This window comes from Paramormyrops kingsleyae, chromosome 7 (assembly GCF_048594095.1).
Source record: "Paramormyrops kingsleyae isolate MSU_618 chromosome 7, PKINGS_0.4, whole genome shotgun sequence".
Taxonomy (NCBI): domain Eukaryota; kingdom Metazoa; phylum Chordata; class Actinopteri; order Osteoglossiformes; family Mormyridae; genus Paramormyrops; species Paramormyrops kingsleyae.
The window spans coordinates 35,611,704-35,629,207 of record NC_132803.1 but is presented as its reverse complement, the minus strand read 5'-3'; the positions used below and the strand labels follow the sequence as shown (position 1 = coordinate 35,629,207).

The window sequence follows — 17,504 nt, the reverse complement described above, 5'->3', positions numbered from 1 at the left end:
AATAATGTGGATGCTGATAATGGAAAGGCAGCTTAACAGTCACCATCTAATTAACGCACTTGACTGCACGGCGAAAGAGCAGCTCACCGGACTGGTTGAAGTCAGGGGTGGAGCGAAAGGCTGCCGTGGGTGAGCGGGGCGACAGGCTGTGGGTGGGGGAGCCAGGCAGGCTCTCACCAGAGGATAGCGAGCGGTTAAGGGAGGAGAAGCTCCTGCTGGTGTGTAGGAGGGGAGAGGGCTGCATGGTGAAGCGCCGGAGCAGTGACCTCCGCCTGTGGCACAGGAGGGAGGGAGACCCGGCAGCCCGGTTGAAACCCAAGGTCCTCTAAATCATGCCATACATGGGATCCTCACTATAGCTGCAAAACTCTGGGAAATTTCTAAGTTGGAAATTTTCCATGGGAATTAACGGAAATATATATGGAAATTAATGGGAAAGTTAATTGAAATAAACTGGAAATTTGCAAAATTGCAGGTTAGCCTATAACAGGAAAATTCAGTTGAAAAAAACTGAACATTTTGACAGCACTGCTTTACGTCATGTTCTATGTTTCCTTCCATTCAGTTTCCTTTCTTTGCCATATCTTACAGCTCGAATGGAGGTCAATATTTCCAAAATTCCCCAGCTTAACTTCCAATGTGAAATTTCTGGAAAGTTCCTGAAATTTTCTGCCCCTTTGCAACCCTACTTCCCATGGAAAGTTTCCTGAAAGTTTTCAGAAATGTACCAAAAAATTTCTGCCCCCTTGCGACCATAATCTTTGCTTAATCTTTGAAACACATGATTGTAACATAACACTGCAAGTGCATCATGTAAATGACGGCATGGTCAAATCACGAATCGCATAGTTACAGCATTATTATTTTTCAATGGGGATAAAGCTGTTTTAAAATACACAAATTATGAAACCCATGCACATCCCTTGTGTAAATTGAGAGCCCTCTGTAACAGTAAGAGCTCCATCTCAAGCAACGTAATCAGAAGAGTAACTTACAGAGTCAGTCTGACTCGACCAGAACTGGCAGCTACACCACCATCAGCACGAGTCCCAGTTAAATCGATCACTAGCGCCACACCGCTTCATCAGTTAACTCATCAAATGTCATCAACTCATTTGACAAATGGATGGCCTGGGCTTATGATAACACCATGGAAACAAGAGCTACATTAAGTCGGGAGCACCGTCAGTCACAGCTTTTGGTTTTCACGCTTAGAAGTTGCAAGACAGGATCCCACAAGACAGCATCTGTGCACAGTGTGTGTCACAGATGTATTGTCGCAGAGGATTGTTTGTCAATGTGCTGCTAATTCATTTGTTAGTTTGTTTTTTACATGCCAAGTCTAACATAAATCCTAAACTCCACGTCAAAGACAGCTTCACTAGCTTGCACTTTAACAGCAGAGTACCCTCACACCGAGCGCGTACCTTTCCTGGGTCTTCTCTTTTTTGGGCTTCTTCGTCCTCCGTACCATCTTGCTTCTGTAGCTGTTTCTCCTGGCTGGTCCAGTCTTTATGGTGGTGTTCTCAAATGGGGTTGTCGAAATGGCCACCTTATTCCCACTCTGAGGCCAAGAACAGGTGCTAAATTAATTCATGTTTCAATCAACAAACTTAGACAAAGACTAACAGCACAAACATTTAAAACGAAGAATCTGAAAGGTTAATACCAGGGAAGACAATTTATTCCCATCTGTAAATACTCTATGTAGTCTTCTAACTGCTGGATACATTTGGAAATAAACATGAATCTTACTGCTTCTAAAACAGTGTTTCCCAATCCGGTCCTCTGGGACCCATGGCTGGTCCACGTTTTTGGTCTCTCAGAGGTCCGTACCAGATAGTCGACATTTTTGTTCCCTCCCAGCTCCCAAAAACCTTGACTGTCTGTGAGTTCCTGAGGACCGGACTGGGAAACACTGCTTCTAAAAGGTTGTCGATCTGCCACTGATGTGTGCGTGTGTGTCTGACACTCAGGTCCTGCACCTTCAGCAAGAGCTCCACCACCTCTGTGTGTACCAGGCCATGCACGGACTCCCCGTTGACATGTGTGATGAGGTCACCCGCCTTTAGACCAGCTGAGTGAGCTGGACCACGCTCCTCCACATTCTGAAAGATCAGTGGATCAATCATTAACCCCCATGAGGGTGAATCCATCTCAACAGACATTTACAATTCTTCAATCAATAAGATTCAATAACAGGGTACATACAAAATGGCAGACCAGCTGGACCTCCTTACCCAGACCATGTGGTAGACCGTGTAGACATCACTGTCACAGGCATACACCCGAATGGCCCTCAATGTGAAGCCAAACTTCTTCCCAGAGCTGTGGATGATGATTGGCTGCTGAGGGCTGCTGGTGCACAGCGAGGAATCTCGGCTGGGAGAGGAGTCTCTGGAGGATGGATCCGAGGAAAGCGAATAGGGGGATAGGGGGCTGCAGAGGGGTGATGCCCCAAGCACATCTGGGGGAAAAAAGGACTGGTACATCAATGAGAGCACCAAAAAGGTTTCAAAGGTAGACAGTGTTTAGCTGTCATCTTTACAGAGAAAGTACAGCATTTTCCAAGTGACTAGTACTATTCATCATCTGTGCAGGCTAACATCAAATAAGCACCGACATTTCGCACCCTCCGTATCCCTCTGTATACCCCATCTCATCTCATACACGATTTCTCAGAGACTCAAATCAACTTCCCACAGCATACATTGCACCTCTCATGACTCACCTCCCGGGATCATGAGCGAGAGGGCGCTGGCAGACACCGATTTCGGCACCTTGCTGGTGGTTTTCGGTTGCTTCTCTGCCCCTTCGGTAGAATGGGCCCCCAGCTCTGCTGCTGATTTACAGTTATCAGGACTCTCCGCTCCTTCGGCCTGAGAGTGAAGCTGGTCCAGATGTTCTGAGAAGCTGCCTACATGTAGTTAAGTTACAAAAACCAAGGGTAATACCATGAGACTCTGATTTCTGGGACAGTACCCTGAGCCACGGATTTTTGGGACAGTGCCATGAGCATTTCTGAGAGAAGGCTAATACAAGTAACTATTTCACAGCACAAATCTTTTGCAAAATTACACCAACACATAGCACACTGACGCAACCAATGGCTATAAGGTGGATGAATCACCTTTACAGAGACACTACTGAAAGGACTCCACAAGTAGCGGCATACCAGAGAGCGTCGAGCCACTGAGGGCATCTGGCGTGGTGGCATCAGGCTCTTCCTGTGGCGGCCCCCCGATGGTGAAAGTCACCTTGCTAGGGTCTCCTCGTCCAGGGGATTCCTTTTCCTCCTCAGCCGAGATAGCAAACCTGGGGAGCTTACTGAGACTTGTGTTCTGCGTGTCTGACGACTGGGACAAGGAGGGCCTGGGAGCAGAAGGAGAGACAGGCATTATGACAAGAAAAAAGGAAATGTGTTATACAGATAAAATTGAAGTGAACTGAAAAAACGTCACAAAGAGCCAGAGGATGCTAGCATTGTGGACCAGTGTCCAATCGTTCATTTCAAACATGAACAGAAATGGCCATCCATCCATCCATCCATTATCCGCACACCCAGGACAAGGTCATGGGTGGGTGGGGGCGTTAATCGGTGGGCTCACATGTCTGTGAAATCTGGCGTCCAGCTAAGAGAGTCTGCATTCACAGGGCTCTCATTAGGCACCTTCTCCTCGAGCTCGCTCTTCTCCTCCAGCTGCCCACGGGATAAGTCCAGGCTGCTGTACACCTACGGCCCCAGTGACCCCCCCCCAGGCATCATTAGGAATTGCACTCAGTCCACACTGGCACTCGAGCTCTGTCTCCAGACCACCACCTGTCTGCCCTCAGACCTCTCTTCACTGCTCCATTGCTGCTAGTGTTTTCTCTACATGTTTGTTTTTTTAAATAAAAAAAACTGAAAAAAATATTCTGCTGCACTGGCACTAATATTATTTCTGGTCAGCACACAACTAAAACTAGTAGAAATGTTTAAATATCTGAGTAACGAAATCTCTCAGTGAAGCATCTCAGCTGCAGTCTCAAAGGCTTATGGGGCGGTGGGCTCACTTTGGAGAAGCGGTGCGAGCAGGACGAGAACTGACGGAGCTCCACGTTGAAATCCTCATCGTTGGTGTCCTCTTCCTCCGTCTCGAGGTGGTGGTACCTCTCTGACCGAGCTGTATAAGCATGGTGGGAAATTATTCCCATGATCATTCCAAAATGTGATGCCACGCAATAACAAACCAAATAGGGAGCAACCGTTAGTCGGCTAATGAACAAACGCGAAACCTTCAAAGAACTAAGACCCCGGTGGCCTGACACTACAGACAGGAGGCAAAAAGAAGCTGATCTCAGGCTACTCGCATGTGCTCCACTAAAAAGAACCCGGCCCCCTGTTGGCCACAAACAGTCACTACATAACATACACTATATGGCCAAAAGTATTGGGACACACCTCTTGATTACTGAATTCATGTGTTTCAACATGACTGTGCCCCAGTGCATAAAGCAAGGTCCATAAAGACATAGTTGGGTGAGTTTGGTGTGGAAGAACGTGACTGGCCCACACAGAGCCCTGATCTCAAATCTATCAACCACCTTTGGGATGAATGGAAATTGTGAGCAAGGCCTTCACATTCAACTTCTGCTCTTCTGGATGAATGGGAAAAAAATCCCAGAGACACACTCCCAAATCTTGTGGAAATACTTTCCTGAAGAATGGCAACTGTTATAGCTGCAAAGGGGGGACCAACTCCATATTGATGCCCCCGGATTTAGAACGGGATGTCATAAAAGTTCCTGTAGGTGTAATGGACAGGTGTCCCAGTACTTTTGTTCATAAAGTGCATTGAATAAAAGCATTCCACATTTAGGACATGCTGAAGCAGCATGTTCTGCTAACCAGCAAAATAGGTACAATCTATTGACTATGCCTGCTTGCTAGTTACTTATTTATTTAGTGTAACAGCTGAGGGTGAGGGGGTTAGGGATCCAGGGGTTTGACATTTACAGAGGTGACCACACGGGCAGTGGGGAGACTCACTGTCGAAGTAGCTGGTGTCATCCTCTGACTCGAGCTGCGGGATGAACTCGGCCTTCTGCCTCAGCAGGCTGTTCCAGTCCAGGTTGTGGAAGAACTGATGCTGTTTGACCTCATGGGCGCCACCTGCAGGCACAATGACACATCGGTAACCCTGGCAACCATGCTGCGGGTAGAGTGCCCCCCCCCCCTCGCGCCTGCCACCTTGCTGGATCCTCTCAGCTTGCCCCAGACAGTCACTCCATTCCCATACATAATGCGATTTCATTTCCTGCAGGTGACCTTTATGGAAGACAGAGGCTCACGCTGGGGACAGATATGAGGGGAGGGGCTTTTGAGTCCGATTTAATGGACCATGGGGGCATATCTGGGCTCAGACACTGACAGTCCGCCATGCTTGAAATGCAGAGCAGAATAGCCTTCCTGCAGCTCTCAGCTCTCAGTGCGAGTTGGCTCTTTAAAAATGATAATCCCTTCACAGACAGAACACCATGTTTCAACCGTGACTCAATTTGTGCTAAATGGCCATTTAATACAGTAGAAACGAAAATAAAAACAGAAGAATGATAAAAATGAGTCTGCAGGGTCCTAAACACCACCAATTCGAGAAAAGACAGCTCTCAAAAGCAGATGTACTGGTGTCGAACTGGCCCACCTGTACCCATGCGTTCCAGAGGGTTCTGTCGCAGCAGTAGGGTAATGAGGTCCTGTGACTCCTGGGGCGGGGCCTCTTCCCCTTCAGGCCAGTTGATCTCATCTTGAAAGACCGGGGATCCCATGTCAGTTTATAACGACAACAACACCTTTGTTTTCAAGCACTTAAAAATATCATCAAGCATAAATTTCATGCAGATATTTTTATATCAGACATATCTCTTGAAAATGTTCACAATTCAAATGTATTCAACTAATGTTTATTTTTAAGTATGTTTTTTCTAAAGAAATAAGCCATTTATCCTCAGAAAGATATATCAAAGTTATCACTGAACAGGAAGGCATGTTCAAACTTAACACCCCGATTGTCACGAATCACATACTGAATCTTGCAGACAGTCTAACACACGCTTTAGAGGAGAGTATAGACAGGGATCAGAGGGTGGGCTGCGGAGCCATCAGCACAATGAAACTGCTCACAGCCATGTCGCTGACAGCACCATATGTACATTTTAATCAAATCTGGAGATGAAACATGAATATGTATTTAACATCCTAGGCTTCAGCAGCTTCTCCAAGTGCGTTTGCATATCCTTAATTAATGCTCAGCTCCTTGGCTCACTAAGGGTGGTAGTGGGGAAGGGGGGGGGGGGACAGACCCTAAAGATGCCAAAATGCTCCACTCCTTGTGTCTGATGGGTATGATGTCCTGCAGCACCAATAAAGACCCTGCCCAATGAGTTACGCTATTATCAGGCTCAGGGGGGATGCTAAGGGGGTGGGTGGGTTTACATTGTAAGAATACGTCCCAGGGCGAATGAGGGGAATCCAGGGGAACAAACTGAGAAACTGCACCTGGAGACCTGCTACAGCCTGCATATGACAGAGAGGCGGTGTCCATTTCACACGCCTCTCTGAACATCCGACACACCCCATACAACTCAGAGAAATGGCAGGAAGCAACCATCCTGTGCAAATTGCAGCAACTTAGGCATCATCATTAAATAGATCTGAACCTTTACATCGGCAGTGTAATGTGAGCCTTTTTTTTTTATTCATACGAAAACAAAGTGGACGGTCAGCCACGACAAACAAGCGGGATCACATCACCACAGAGCAGCGAGGCTCACCGCTGATGACCTGGCCGAAGAGCTCCTCAGGCGTGTCCCCGAAGAAGGGCACGCAGCCCACCAGGAACTCGTACAGGATGATGCCCATGGCCCACCAGTCCACTGGCTTGCCGTAGCCCTGTCGAAGGATCACCTCGGGGGCAATGTACTCGGGCGTCCCGCACACCTGGGGCATGGGGTGGGCCGTCAGAGGGGGAGGGATACCCACACAGCTACACTCTGCACTTTCAATCAAACTTATAGCTGAAGCAGTAAATAAAAAGAGAGAGAGTAACTCCAGCAGAGACCTAGCAGGTTGCTAGATGGGCCACATCGGCCTGGAGCGGCAGAAGACTCTAAGCCAGCATAGAGGGGTTATATATGCAGTGATGGGCAGTAGCACCGCTACATGTAGCGAAGCTATTAGTTTAATTACATTTTCTAGTAGCTTGCCTGTAGCGTCGCTGATTTCTGAATCAAATAACTTTCCAGTAGTTACGCTATTTTTTTGATCAAGTAGCGACATAGGGTCCATAAAAGCTACAATTTCCAGGACATATCTGACAAAAGCAGAGGTTTCCTCTGCAGTATGATTTTGAAACGCAATAATCAGACAGAAATAAACCATGTTCATGCGCAACCTTGTAATCTGCTTCTACTGCCTGTCTATCGAAACACGCATGTGTATGGCAGTGTCATGAGATCGATACTTCAGTTTCAATTTCTGTCCAGAATGCACTGCGGCTGTCTGTGTAAGTGCTGCTGCTGCTGCACACACACACACACACACACACACACACACACACAGTATAATATTTACATTACAGTATTGAATTAGTGGGCCGCCGAACCATTCTCGCAATAATTAAACGGCAAAGATAGTTGGGGGTTTAATCATCAGTTGGCGTTTATTACACCCGTACTACTATAACCCACATACTCACACTGCCCACCGTGCACAAGCGATTATTGAGAACTATTTACAAGCTGGCATCAGTCCAACATGCCGCGCTGGCCGCCGGTGCCTCCGCGCTACAGTATTTATTTACTTATAGATTTTGCCCAAATTATGTCCTGGGTTTTAACTAAATAAATAAAAAACACAAAAACCACTTAAAAGTAATGAAAATGAATCCAGCTTTATCAATTTGATGATGCATCCAGCTTAATTATTAAAAAGTATAGATACAACACAGGGGTCCCAGCAAGTGCAGCCTGTGAAAGACTGTTCAGCGTAGGAAAGGATATTTTCAGACCAAAGAGAAACCGCCTTACTGATGCCACTTTTGAAAAGCTTCTCTTGTGCCGTGTAAACAAACACTTGTTAGAACAATAAGAGCCCAACCATGCACCATTACCCCTCTCCCCCTCACCCACCCGCCCCTCCCCTTCCATCCCATTCCCCCAGCACTAAAACATGTAATTCAGGACTTTGATTCTCATTTCAGTTTGGACCAGTTCATTTGCTGTTGTGTCAGTGATCACTCTGAGCCATTTTTATTAATCATGGTGTTGCATGTCATCAGTTTAACACGGTTCTTAAACACAAAGTTCATTTGTGACTTCAATCGACTTGTTTAATTGGGGTGTGAAGAAGTTCTCTCGTTAAGAGAGGCCCTGAGGAAATGAGATGGCTGTTAATATGGTTTTTCTTTTACCTAGAAATCTTAAAGTAGTGAAGCTTAATTTATTGTTCAGTAACTGATAGCTTAGCTCACTACACTTTACAAGTAGCTTGCCCAACACTGTATATATGCCAGGCTAGGTTTGTTATTTCTGGGGTCCCTCTCAAAAATAAATAAATCACTTTGGGGCCCCCCCTTCCATCAATGTAGTGACAATTTGTGGACAAATGCGTGGTTTAAGTACTGGAAAACAGTCCCTACAGTGTACAGGAAAGGGGGAAAGTGATTAGTTGTCATTGCTGACACACCATAGCACACAGTGTACAACGAAGAAATGTGTCCTCTGCATTTAACCCATATGTCACATTGTGACACAGCAGGAGGCAGCTAATTTAGCACCTGGCAGTGCTTGGGGGCAGTATTTTGCTCAGGGTACCTCAGTGGTACTTTGCTGGTCTAGGGATTCGAACCAGCAATGTTTCGATCACAAACGCGCATCTGCTGATGCCATGGCCACCACTGCCAGAGGACATGGGTTTAGACATAAGGACAGACATCTAAGGACACAGCATTCAGGGGGATGGCGTCAAATGTCTGAGCGAGTAAAAGACCTTCTGAGCACCTTCCACATCAATTTACCTTCTGAAAGGTTATAGGTGGACAGTCTTGGGTAAAGTGGTAAGTGACCAAGTGTGGTGAAAGTGAGATAACTGAAAGCCCCGTGAGCACCTGCTTGTCGAGAAACTCGCGGGCGTCTTTCTCGATGTGGCCCTCGTACAGGTTGGTAGTCATATTCATCAGGCCCACTTTGGACAGCCCGAAGTCAGTGAGCTTGATGTGCCCCATGGATGTCACCAGCAAACTGAAAGAGAGATATGGGTGACCCCACGGTACCTCCCCGGGGCTACAGGTCTTAACCTCCATTAGAGAATGACCAAGTTCCTAAGACACCCTCTAAAAATGACCATATGACCCTTCATTACATGTGGGAGGCAGATAAGCCATACATGAGTAGCAGTGGTGATTCGGTACCACAGGCTCAGGACCCTCCGTGACGGCGGCCCTTCTGGCCCCCTTTACTCACTTGTCTGGCTTCAGATCCCGGTGGACGATGCCGTAGTTGTGGAGGTACTCCAGGGCCAGGACAGTCTCTGCAAAGTACATCCTGGCCATGTCCACGGGCAGTGGCCCCATGTTCTTCAGTAGGGTGGCACAGTCGCCCCCTGAGGGATGCAGACAGGCACTGGCACAGTCAGGCACAGTCAGCCTAGCAAATCTTTGGAAGAGCATGACTAAGAAATCTAAAGAACAAATACTGTACTCTGTACCACTGATATTATTTAGGCACCAGGGGGCGCCGCTCGCTACCTCACCACAACCCAACCCAACGGCTCTGAATCATTTCTGGCTGTTCACTGCCTACCTTCCACATACTCCATGACCATACAGAGATGCCGGCGCGTCTCGAAGGAGCAGTACATGCTGACCACGAAGGGATTCTCGGCAAAGGTCAGGATGTCACGCTCCACAAAGGCCTGCTGGATCTGGTTCCTCAGGATCAGGTTCTGCTTGTTGATCTTTTTCATGGCGAAGCGCTGTTTAGACTCCTTGTGCCGCACCAGGTACACGGCTCTGTGGAGGTAAGGAGGCACTGTATCACAAGGCTTTGGATCTTCTCAAAGTTCAACCATAAGATGATACAGCAAGGAAATCCGCTAGCCTGATGCAACATTACTAAAAATTCACATTTTAGGCAATGTACTATACTAGGGACTAATGACGACCATCAAGGTCAAAACTAATGGCACAACATCTGGTTTTCACAGAAGGTCCACTGTTGAGATGACATATTGCCATTGAATCTGTAGAGAACCGCAAAGACCTTAAATGTTCTAGGTTTTCACTTCTAGCTGTAATTACGTATGACATCGACATCTGCTCCACCATAACTTGAGATAAAGACAACAGAAGCTTAGCCTGGGCTGAGGAACATCAACACGACAGCTAAATAAAAGTTTACCCGTATGCGCCATTGCTGATGAGTTTCATCATCTCGAAGTCGGGTTCGCAAGGCTTGCGTCGAGACCTCAAGGCGGCGCTGAGGCTCTGAGACTAAGCAGGTGAGAGAGACGGACATCAGTGCCCAGGAGCTCCACCTCACCCATAAAAAGCCATATACACAACTGATAGGAACATTTTAACAGTCCTCGTTATGCTGTGTAATTATGGAGAAATCACTCGGGGCAGCAGCTGGAGCTCTGGTTCACGTGTCCCCTGAAGGTTTCTGGGTTAGGCCCCAAAGGGGCCCTTCTGTAATCGCCATCAGCTACATGCTCGGCCTGAACTGCTCCAGTACACAGCCCAGCAAGATAAATGAGCTAAATCTACAGCACCTGCCACCCTTTGAGAATTAAAGCCGAGAATTTAGCAAAAAACATCATTTCAGCACTACTGATAAAGACGGGAGGAAAATATTCCGCGCACTGGAGAGCTTGACAGGAGCGTTTCTGAGGATTTGAGGTCACAGATGAACACTCACCGAGTCATCGGTCTCCGGGGTCTCTGCTATCCCACTGTCATAGCTGGCCAGCTGTGCGATTTCTACAAGAGACACAGTGAGGTCAGTGCCATGGGTACTGTTCCAGAGCTTTTCAGCACAAAAGCTAAGAAGGCTCAAAAAAGGGAGATCTTAGGCCATACCTTAATATCTAAACAATGCAGGCCCATTGTGGTGAGTCTCTCAACCACAAGAATGTTTTAATTAACAATGCAGTAATATGTCACAGAGGTTAACGCACAACAAAAGGCCGTAAACTGCATGCAGTCAGTCTTTAGCAAGTCAAGGGAGAATCAGCATTTTGCACTTTTTTTCTGGCACATTCCCAGCATGTAAAAGAGCTGGGTTTTCACTTTATCAACCTTATTAGATGCTGACTCGGATGCTGAGGATCAGCCCAGTGCATTTTGGACATGCCTAAGAAACCGGACATGGCAGAACTGGCCTTCTGTGAGCATCACAGACGTTGGCAAACAGGCGCGCTGGGACCAGTAATGAAGAAACGCGCACGATCAGCGAGACACGAGTCCCATCGGGGGGCTGCTGAAGAACAGCCTGGAACCGCCCCCAGGCCGAGACGACATTCACGCAATAAACATGTCATTAAGAGCCATCTGCCATCTTTGATTTCGGCTGACTTCCATACATTGGGTAAGAAAACACAAGGGCCGCTGATGAGGGAAAAAATGGAGAGACTGGCACTTGGGGACATTATCTCACGGCACTCGAACGTAACGTGTCGAGGACTCACGGGAACATGTGCGTTTCAGATTACCCATAATGCACAACCGCCTTCTGTGCGTCTGGTGGTAAACACCCGTCCCATAAAGCCAATCATGAAGGAATGCTTCATCTCAGAGATGCGACCGCTCCAGAACATCTTAGATACTACTGCCAACATTAACATCAACGAGAGTTCCACTTCAGATGTAACATCTGTTCAGCCCCTCACTGCCTGTAAAACTGCATTAGTGAATATCTGACCAATTTCCATACGAAGAACTTCACCAAGGCTGCATAATAAGCCCATTTTAATTAGCGGATGGGTCAATTTAAAACTTTTTTTTAGGTTATTATAATAGGACCTACGCAGAAAAGTGTCTGAAGTTAATTAAATTTTGAAAAATGAAGGCCAAAGCACTTCCTGTCATGACAGAGTGATTTCCATATAAGCACAGAGGTTAAATTAAAAAAATATGTATAATTTAAAAGTACAAGTGTCTGGGTTAACCTAAACTAATTGCTATATGTCTGGGGCATTTTGAAAACGGGCCCAGGAACCCGAATGAGAAATCAGCTGCCTCAAAATATCATATTGTGCGGTGTGTTTTATTTACCATTTTCAAAGAGAGATTTGAAATTGTAATTAGCGACACAGGATCAAGCAACTCAGCAATGGGCCAGGCAGACCGGGGGGACAATGAGGCACTGAGGGTCGTGCACATGCACACGTGCGACCCGGGGGCTCCCCGACAGGCCGTGACATACTCCTCACCCTCCAAAGGGTCGCGGGTGAGGCCAAGCTGGCTGATGATGTAGCGTGGGATGTCTGTCTTGATGCCCTGGCCCTCTTTGGCATGGCCCTCTGCTGCCTCCAGAAGGTAATAAAACTCCTCAGGGTCAAACTCCTACCATGGGTGGGGGGAGAAAAGGATAGTGTCACTGGGAGAAATCCAGGGGGGCGCTGCGTGCGGAGAACAATGGATGGGCGGGCCTACCAAGCACTCAAGAAGCCGTGCAGGCCTCGCGATGACAATGAGGATCTTCTTCACGAGCTCCTTGATGAAGGCCACCTCCCCGCTTTCCGAGCGCTCCGTGGACTAAACAGAGCCAGAGGGAACAAATGATGGCTGGAAACATTTCAGGGTCTCTTTGAAACGGTTACCACTGTGACAGAAACCTCTTTTCCACAAGAGCCATGCCGGTGCTGACAGGGAGCTGGTTCTCAGGTGGAGTCGAAGTGACTATGTATGTCACAGTCTTGAACATATACTTAGGAGAGCAAGCACCAGTTTCCATTTGCGTGCACCCAAAAGAAAACGTGTTGCAGTTATACTTCGGAGGCTGGCTACTGACAACGAATATAGAACAGTGGGGCCTTTCTACACTTTTTCCTTCTTGCGCCACTCAGTGAAAATTCTTTATTGTTAAAAATTTGCTAAGTACTACAAATGTAGCCAGCTTTCGCCGGTTCTAATTTAATTTCTCCATGTTTTCGGCAAATGCTAAAATCAAAACAAATTACTGGAAATAAACTGAGGCTCAGCAGAAGTTTGGAGTGTACCATAACCCCTTCCCATACACCAGTGGTTCCCAAACTGGGGGGTGCAGAGGTTTTGCGGAAGGGCGCACCAATGGGATAGCCTCAGGGGCATGTGTCACCCTAAAATAATCTCTTCACAGACTGGACGATTAAACAAGTAACGCAGCGCAACATTACAGTAACTAACAATAAATAAACCACTAACTTATGTGTACTATTAGAGCATTTATGTCATTTATTTAAGCTTTATTTTACCAGGTAAATTAACTGAAAACCAGTTCTCACTGCTTTACGTGATATTCGGGAGAAATTGCAGATAACGCATCGGAAGTTCCTGGGATACAAACGTCACGTTCTTCAGCTAATAAGGGCAAAGTTGTGTCGTCACGGAGGCGGTTCCAGTTTGTTCAGCCGGCTGAGAGGTGCTGTACGATCTGTCTTAAGTCATCTTGCTCTTGCAAGGTTTTTGTACCATGTGACATGGTGACGCATGGCGACATTTTGCAGCGCCGGACAAAAAATCTAACCATATCATGAAAAACGCGGTTTAAAATTTTCTACATGAAGTGCAGGGAGATTATCAATTAATGGATATGATTTAGTATTGTTTTGTTCTATAGTTTAGGCTGAAACCTGCGGTTATCATTAAAAACGAAATACGGTAATCGTAAGACAAACTTTAATTCGTGTACGCCAATGAATATTAACAGGAATGTTAAATCTGCATTTGCATAATTTCAAACTTGCAAAACTGGACTTTTATTTTTAATTGATTGCTCTTTTTTGTCCCACAGTGGTGAAATTGTACCATTTGTATTTTGTAATTGCATTTGTTTCGCTCAGTTAGAAAAGGGAGTTGTATTCAAATAAAGTTTGAATCTGAACCTGTGTAGTTCGAATGGGGGGGGGGGGGGGCTCAATAATGTTCCTATAAGAACATAAGAACATAAGAAATTTACAAACGAGAGGAGGCCATTCGGCCCATCAAGCTCGTTTGGGGAGAACTTAGCTAATATCTCAGAGTTGTTAAAATCTTATCTAGCTCTGATTTAAAGGAACCCATGGTTTTAGCTTCCACTACAATAGCAGGAAGACTATTCCATACTCTGACTACACGCTGTGTAAAGAAGTGCTTCCTCAAATTTGTTTTAAAATGTTCTCCCGCTAATTTCCACTTATGGCCACGAGTTCTAGTATTTAGACTAATATTGAAATAGTCATTTGGCTGAACAGCATCCAGACCCGTTAGAATCTTATAGACCTGAATCATATCCCCCCTTAGTCTCCTTTGCTCAAGGCTGAACAGATTCAGTTCCGCTAACCTCTCCTCGTAAGACATTCCTCTAAGACCTGGAATCATTCTTGTAGCTCTTCGTTGCACCTTTTCTAAGGCAGCAATGTCCTTCTTGAGGTATGGTGACCAAACCTGCACACAGTATTCTAGGTGGGGTCTTACCAAGGAATTATATAAGTGTAACATCACCTCCCTTGACTTAAACTCCACACATCTAGAGATATAACCCAACATTCTGTTCGCCTTTTTTATTGCTTCCCCACATTGGCGAGAGTGGGACATGGAAGCATCAACATACATACCGAGATCTTTCTCGTAATCAGCTACCTTTATTTCAGTGGAACCCATAAAATATCTGTACTGAATATTTCTGTTCCCTGCATGGATTACCTTACATTTATCTGTGTTAAATTTCATCTGCCAAGTATCAGCCCATTCGCTAATTAAATCCAGATCCCGTTGAAGCCTCTCTGCTGCTAGATTAGTATCTGCTACCCCGCCCACCTTAGTGTCGTCTGCAAATTTAACCAGTTTACTATATGTATTCGTGTCAATATCATTAATGTAAATTAGGAACAATAGTGGTCCTAAAATTGAACCCTGCGGTACCCCACTATAAACGGAGGCCCACTGTGACATAGTGCCTCTAATAACTACTCTCTGCTTCCTATCAGTTAGCCAGTTTTTGATCCAAGCTGCCACAGTTCCTAAAATTCCTGCAGCTTTAAGCTTTAACAAGAGCCGTTTGTGGGGGACAACATCAAAGGCTTTCTGGAAATCTAAGTAAATCACATCGTAGGCCTTTTTGTGATCAATTTCACTTGTAGCTTCCTCAAAGAACTCAAGCAGATTCGTTAAGCAGGATCTACCTCTCCTAAATCCATGTTGGCTATCCTTTATAATGTTATTTGCATCTAGGTAATCTACCATTTTCACTTGAATTATAGCTTCCATTATTTTTCCAGTAATGCTAGTTAAACTGATTGGCCTATAGTTTGCTGGATTACTTCTATCCCCTTTTTTGAATATGGGTGTTATATTAGCATGCTTCCAATCTGATGGTACCACACCCGCAAATAACGCTATCTAGAAAAGGGGGGCCCTGCAGAGAAAGTTTGGGAACCACTGCCATACGCCAACATAAGGGGTTCGCAGTTTCAGACTGGCAATTCTCTGGAGCCAAGCCAGAGCCAATTTTTCAGACATGGTACCAGTTAATTGACAGTGGAAAAGCACAGAACTGGTCCCATATCAGGCACCTGCTTAGCACCGGCACCAGCACCACGAAAAGGGATATAGGAGGCAGCTGATGGGAACCAAACCACACATAAGACACATTCATGGTTATACTGCAGGGTCAGGGTTAGACACATACAGTTATATTGTAGTGGAAATGAGAAAGGGCATCACAGGCAGGAAATGCACTCTGCCTGTATCTTTACTACAAAGAAAACATGTGAAAACATACCCCATCACCACTGGGACATGCAGAACATCGGTTCAATGACCTTTACATGATTCATTACAGTCACATGCTCATTTTCAGACGCGTCAGACATTTCAGCGACAGCGTGTGACTTTACTGCTGGTCACCAGCTGTTATCAAGGAACTGCCAGGTCACCAGGCGGTGGTGACGGACCACAGGACGGAGCTGCATCTATCGCTCAGGAAAAGGCAGTGGGAGCCCACCTCCTGGAAGAGGCGCTCCAGCTTGTCGGTGAGTTCGCAGAAGTAGCGGGAAGTGATGAGGCCTTGGCGTGACTTCTCCAGGCAGTCGCGGGCCAGCTCGATGATCTGATGGTGGGCGAAGCTAAGGACCCCGTCAGCCAGGGGCAGCACGCTCTCCGGGGAGTTGTGTAGAATGATCTCCTGGATCCTTTCCTCCATCTGAGCGGTGGCCTGGAGTAGGCCGAGATCACGAGAGCTAATTAGCAGCAAATGGCAACTTACCCGGGGTTAGGTAGCCTCTGGGGGTGTTTTTCTGCGAGCCCACATACATCATTAAGAGAGTACATGCACGAAAGGGGGCCCCCTCACCTTAGGAAACCTCTCCTTGTAGACATGGTTCATCATAATGATCTCATTGTCACAGCAAGACGGAGACCTTCCAGGGCTGAAAGGCAGAAATGATGACGATGTGCAGCAGTCGGACACGGCACTCTGTTTTAAACCACCAACGTTTCACATTGGCATCACTAAGAATGCTTGGATAGTGAATCACAGCACAAAGATAAAAGTGTAGGCACTTCAGCTAGAAATGAATGTGTAATATCCTGCCTTGCATTTTAAGGAGGATTTTTCAGTAGAGATGGATTTACAGGGGAAAAAAAATACAGATAAACAGGTTTTTAATGCTTCACATTAGAGAATAATAGTAGTAATACTAATAAACAAGCAGCACCACGGGTGGGGCGGGGCTTGCGGCTCCTACCTCAGGCTCCGAGAGCGCGGGCGCATGGGCATAGCCCTCCGCCTGTCGTCCCCGGTGATGCTTTCCGTATAGAAGTGCTTGGACAGGAAGTGCAACTCGTCTGCAGTGGGCTGGAACGGCAGCTGGTGCAGCTTCTCCTGTGATGAACAGGATGACTGGAAATGAAACGAAAATACATTGAACAAGAAAAAGAGAGACTAACGATTCAGCCGGTCACCAATGTGCAGAGAGGAGAGCGCATGTCTGGGGAGCCCGCTGCTGAGGTTCGGTGACAGACAGCTGTCTGTGGTAGGTCTCACGTCACCTCAATCATCTCACATTTCAGGGAGCCATTTCACACTGCGCTCTGACCACCAAGCTAAGTTCTCTGTCACCAACTACTTTGCACTGATGGACGCAATACATAGGTATATATACCTATACATACATACTCTTCATTACAGCGGACCATCAGTCTAAAATTAACCAATCAGCTGCCTCATTACAAAGGCAGCCTGATGTAAACTTCTGCTGAGCCTCAGTTTATTTCCAGTAATTTGTTTTG

General features: G+C 46.4%; 1 protein-coding gene across 14 annotated transcripts in view; it reads right to left on the bottom strand.

The window, feature by feature from the left end:
* mast4 (microtubule associated serine/threonine kinase family member 4) overlaps nt 1-17,504 on the bottom strand; it is a 115,008-nt gene that overhangs the window by 6,958 nt on the left and 90,546 nt on the right. For 12 of the 14 annotated variants that reach the window (XM_023795659.2, XM_023795678.2, XM_023795697.2 and 9 more), the window contains 21 exons: nt 16,961-17,115; nt 16,567-16,642; nt 16,219-16,428; nt 12,690-12,791; nt 12,467-12,599; nt 10,954-11,015; nt 10,435-10,526; nt 9,838-10,046; nt 9,499-9,637; nt 9,144-9,276; nt 6,811-6,976; nt 5,682-5,783; nt 5,030-5,152; nt 4,054-4,163; nt 3,609-3,733; nt 3,176-3,372; nt 2,732-2,917; nt 2,241-2,467; nt 1,986-2,108; nt 1,428-1,564; nt 88-272 (listed from right to left, as the gene is read on the bottom strand). In XM_023795659.2, the coding sequence (XP_023651427.1) occupies nt 88-272; nt 1,428-1,564; nt 1,986-2,108; nt 2,241-2,467; nt 2,732-2,917; nt 3,176-3,372; nt 3,609-3,733; nt 4,054-4,163; nt 5,030-5,152; nt 5,682-5,783; nt 6,811-6,976; nt 9,144-9,276; nt 9,499-9,637; nt 9,838-10,046; nt 10,435-10,526; nt 10,954-11,015; nt 12,467-12,599; nt 12,690-12,791; nt 16,219-16,428; nt 16,567-16,642; nt 16,961-17,115 (2,992 nt within the window). The remainder of the gene's footprint in view (nt 1-87; nt 273-1,427; nt 1,565-1,985; nt 2,109-2,240; nt 2,468-2,731; nt 2,918-3,175; nt 3,373-3,608; nt 3,734-4,053; nt 4,164-5,029; nt 5,153-5,681; nt 5,784-6,810; nt 6,977-9,143; nt 9,277-9,498; nt 9,638-9,837; nt 10,047-10,434; nt 10,527-10,953; nt 11,016-12,466; nt 12,600-12,689; nt 12,792-16,218; nt 16,429-16,566; nt 16,643-16,960; nt 17,116-17,504) is intronic. The other 2 variants (XM_023795668.2, XM_023795687.2) reach the window with 1 other exon arrangement.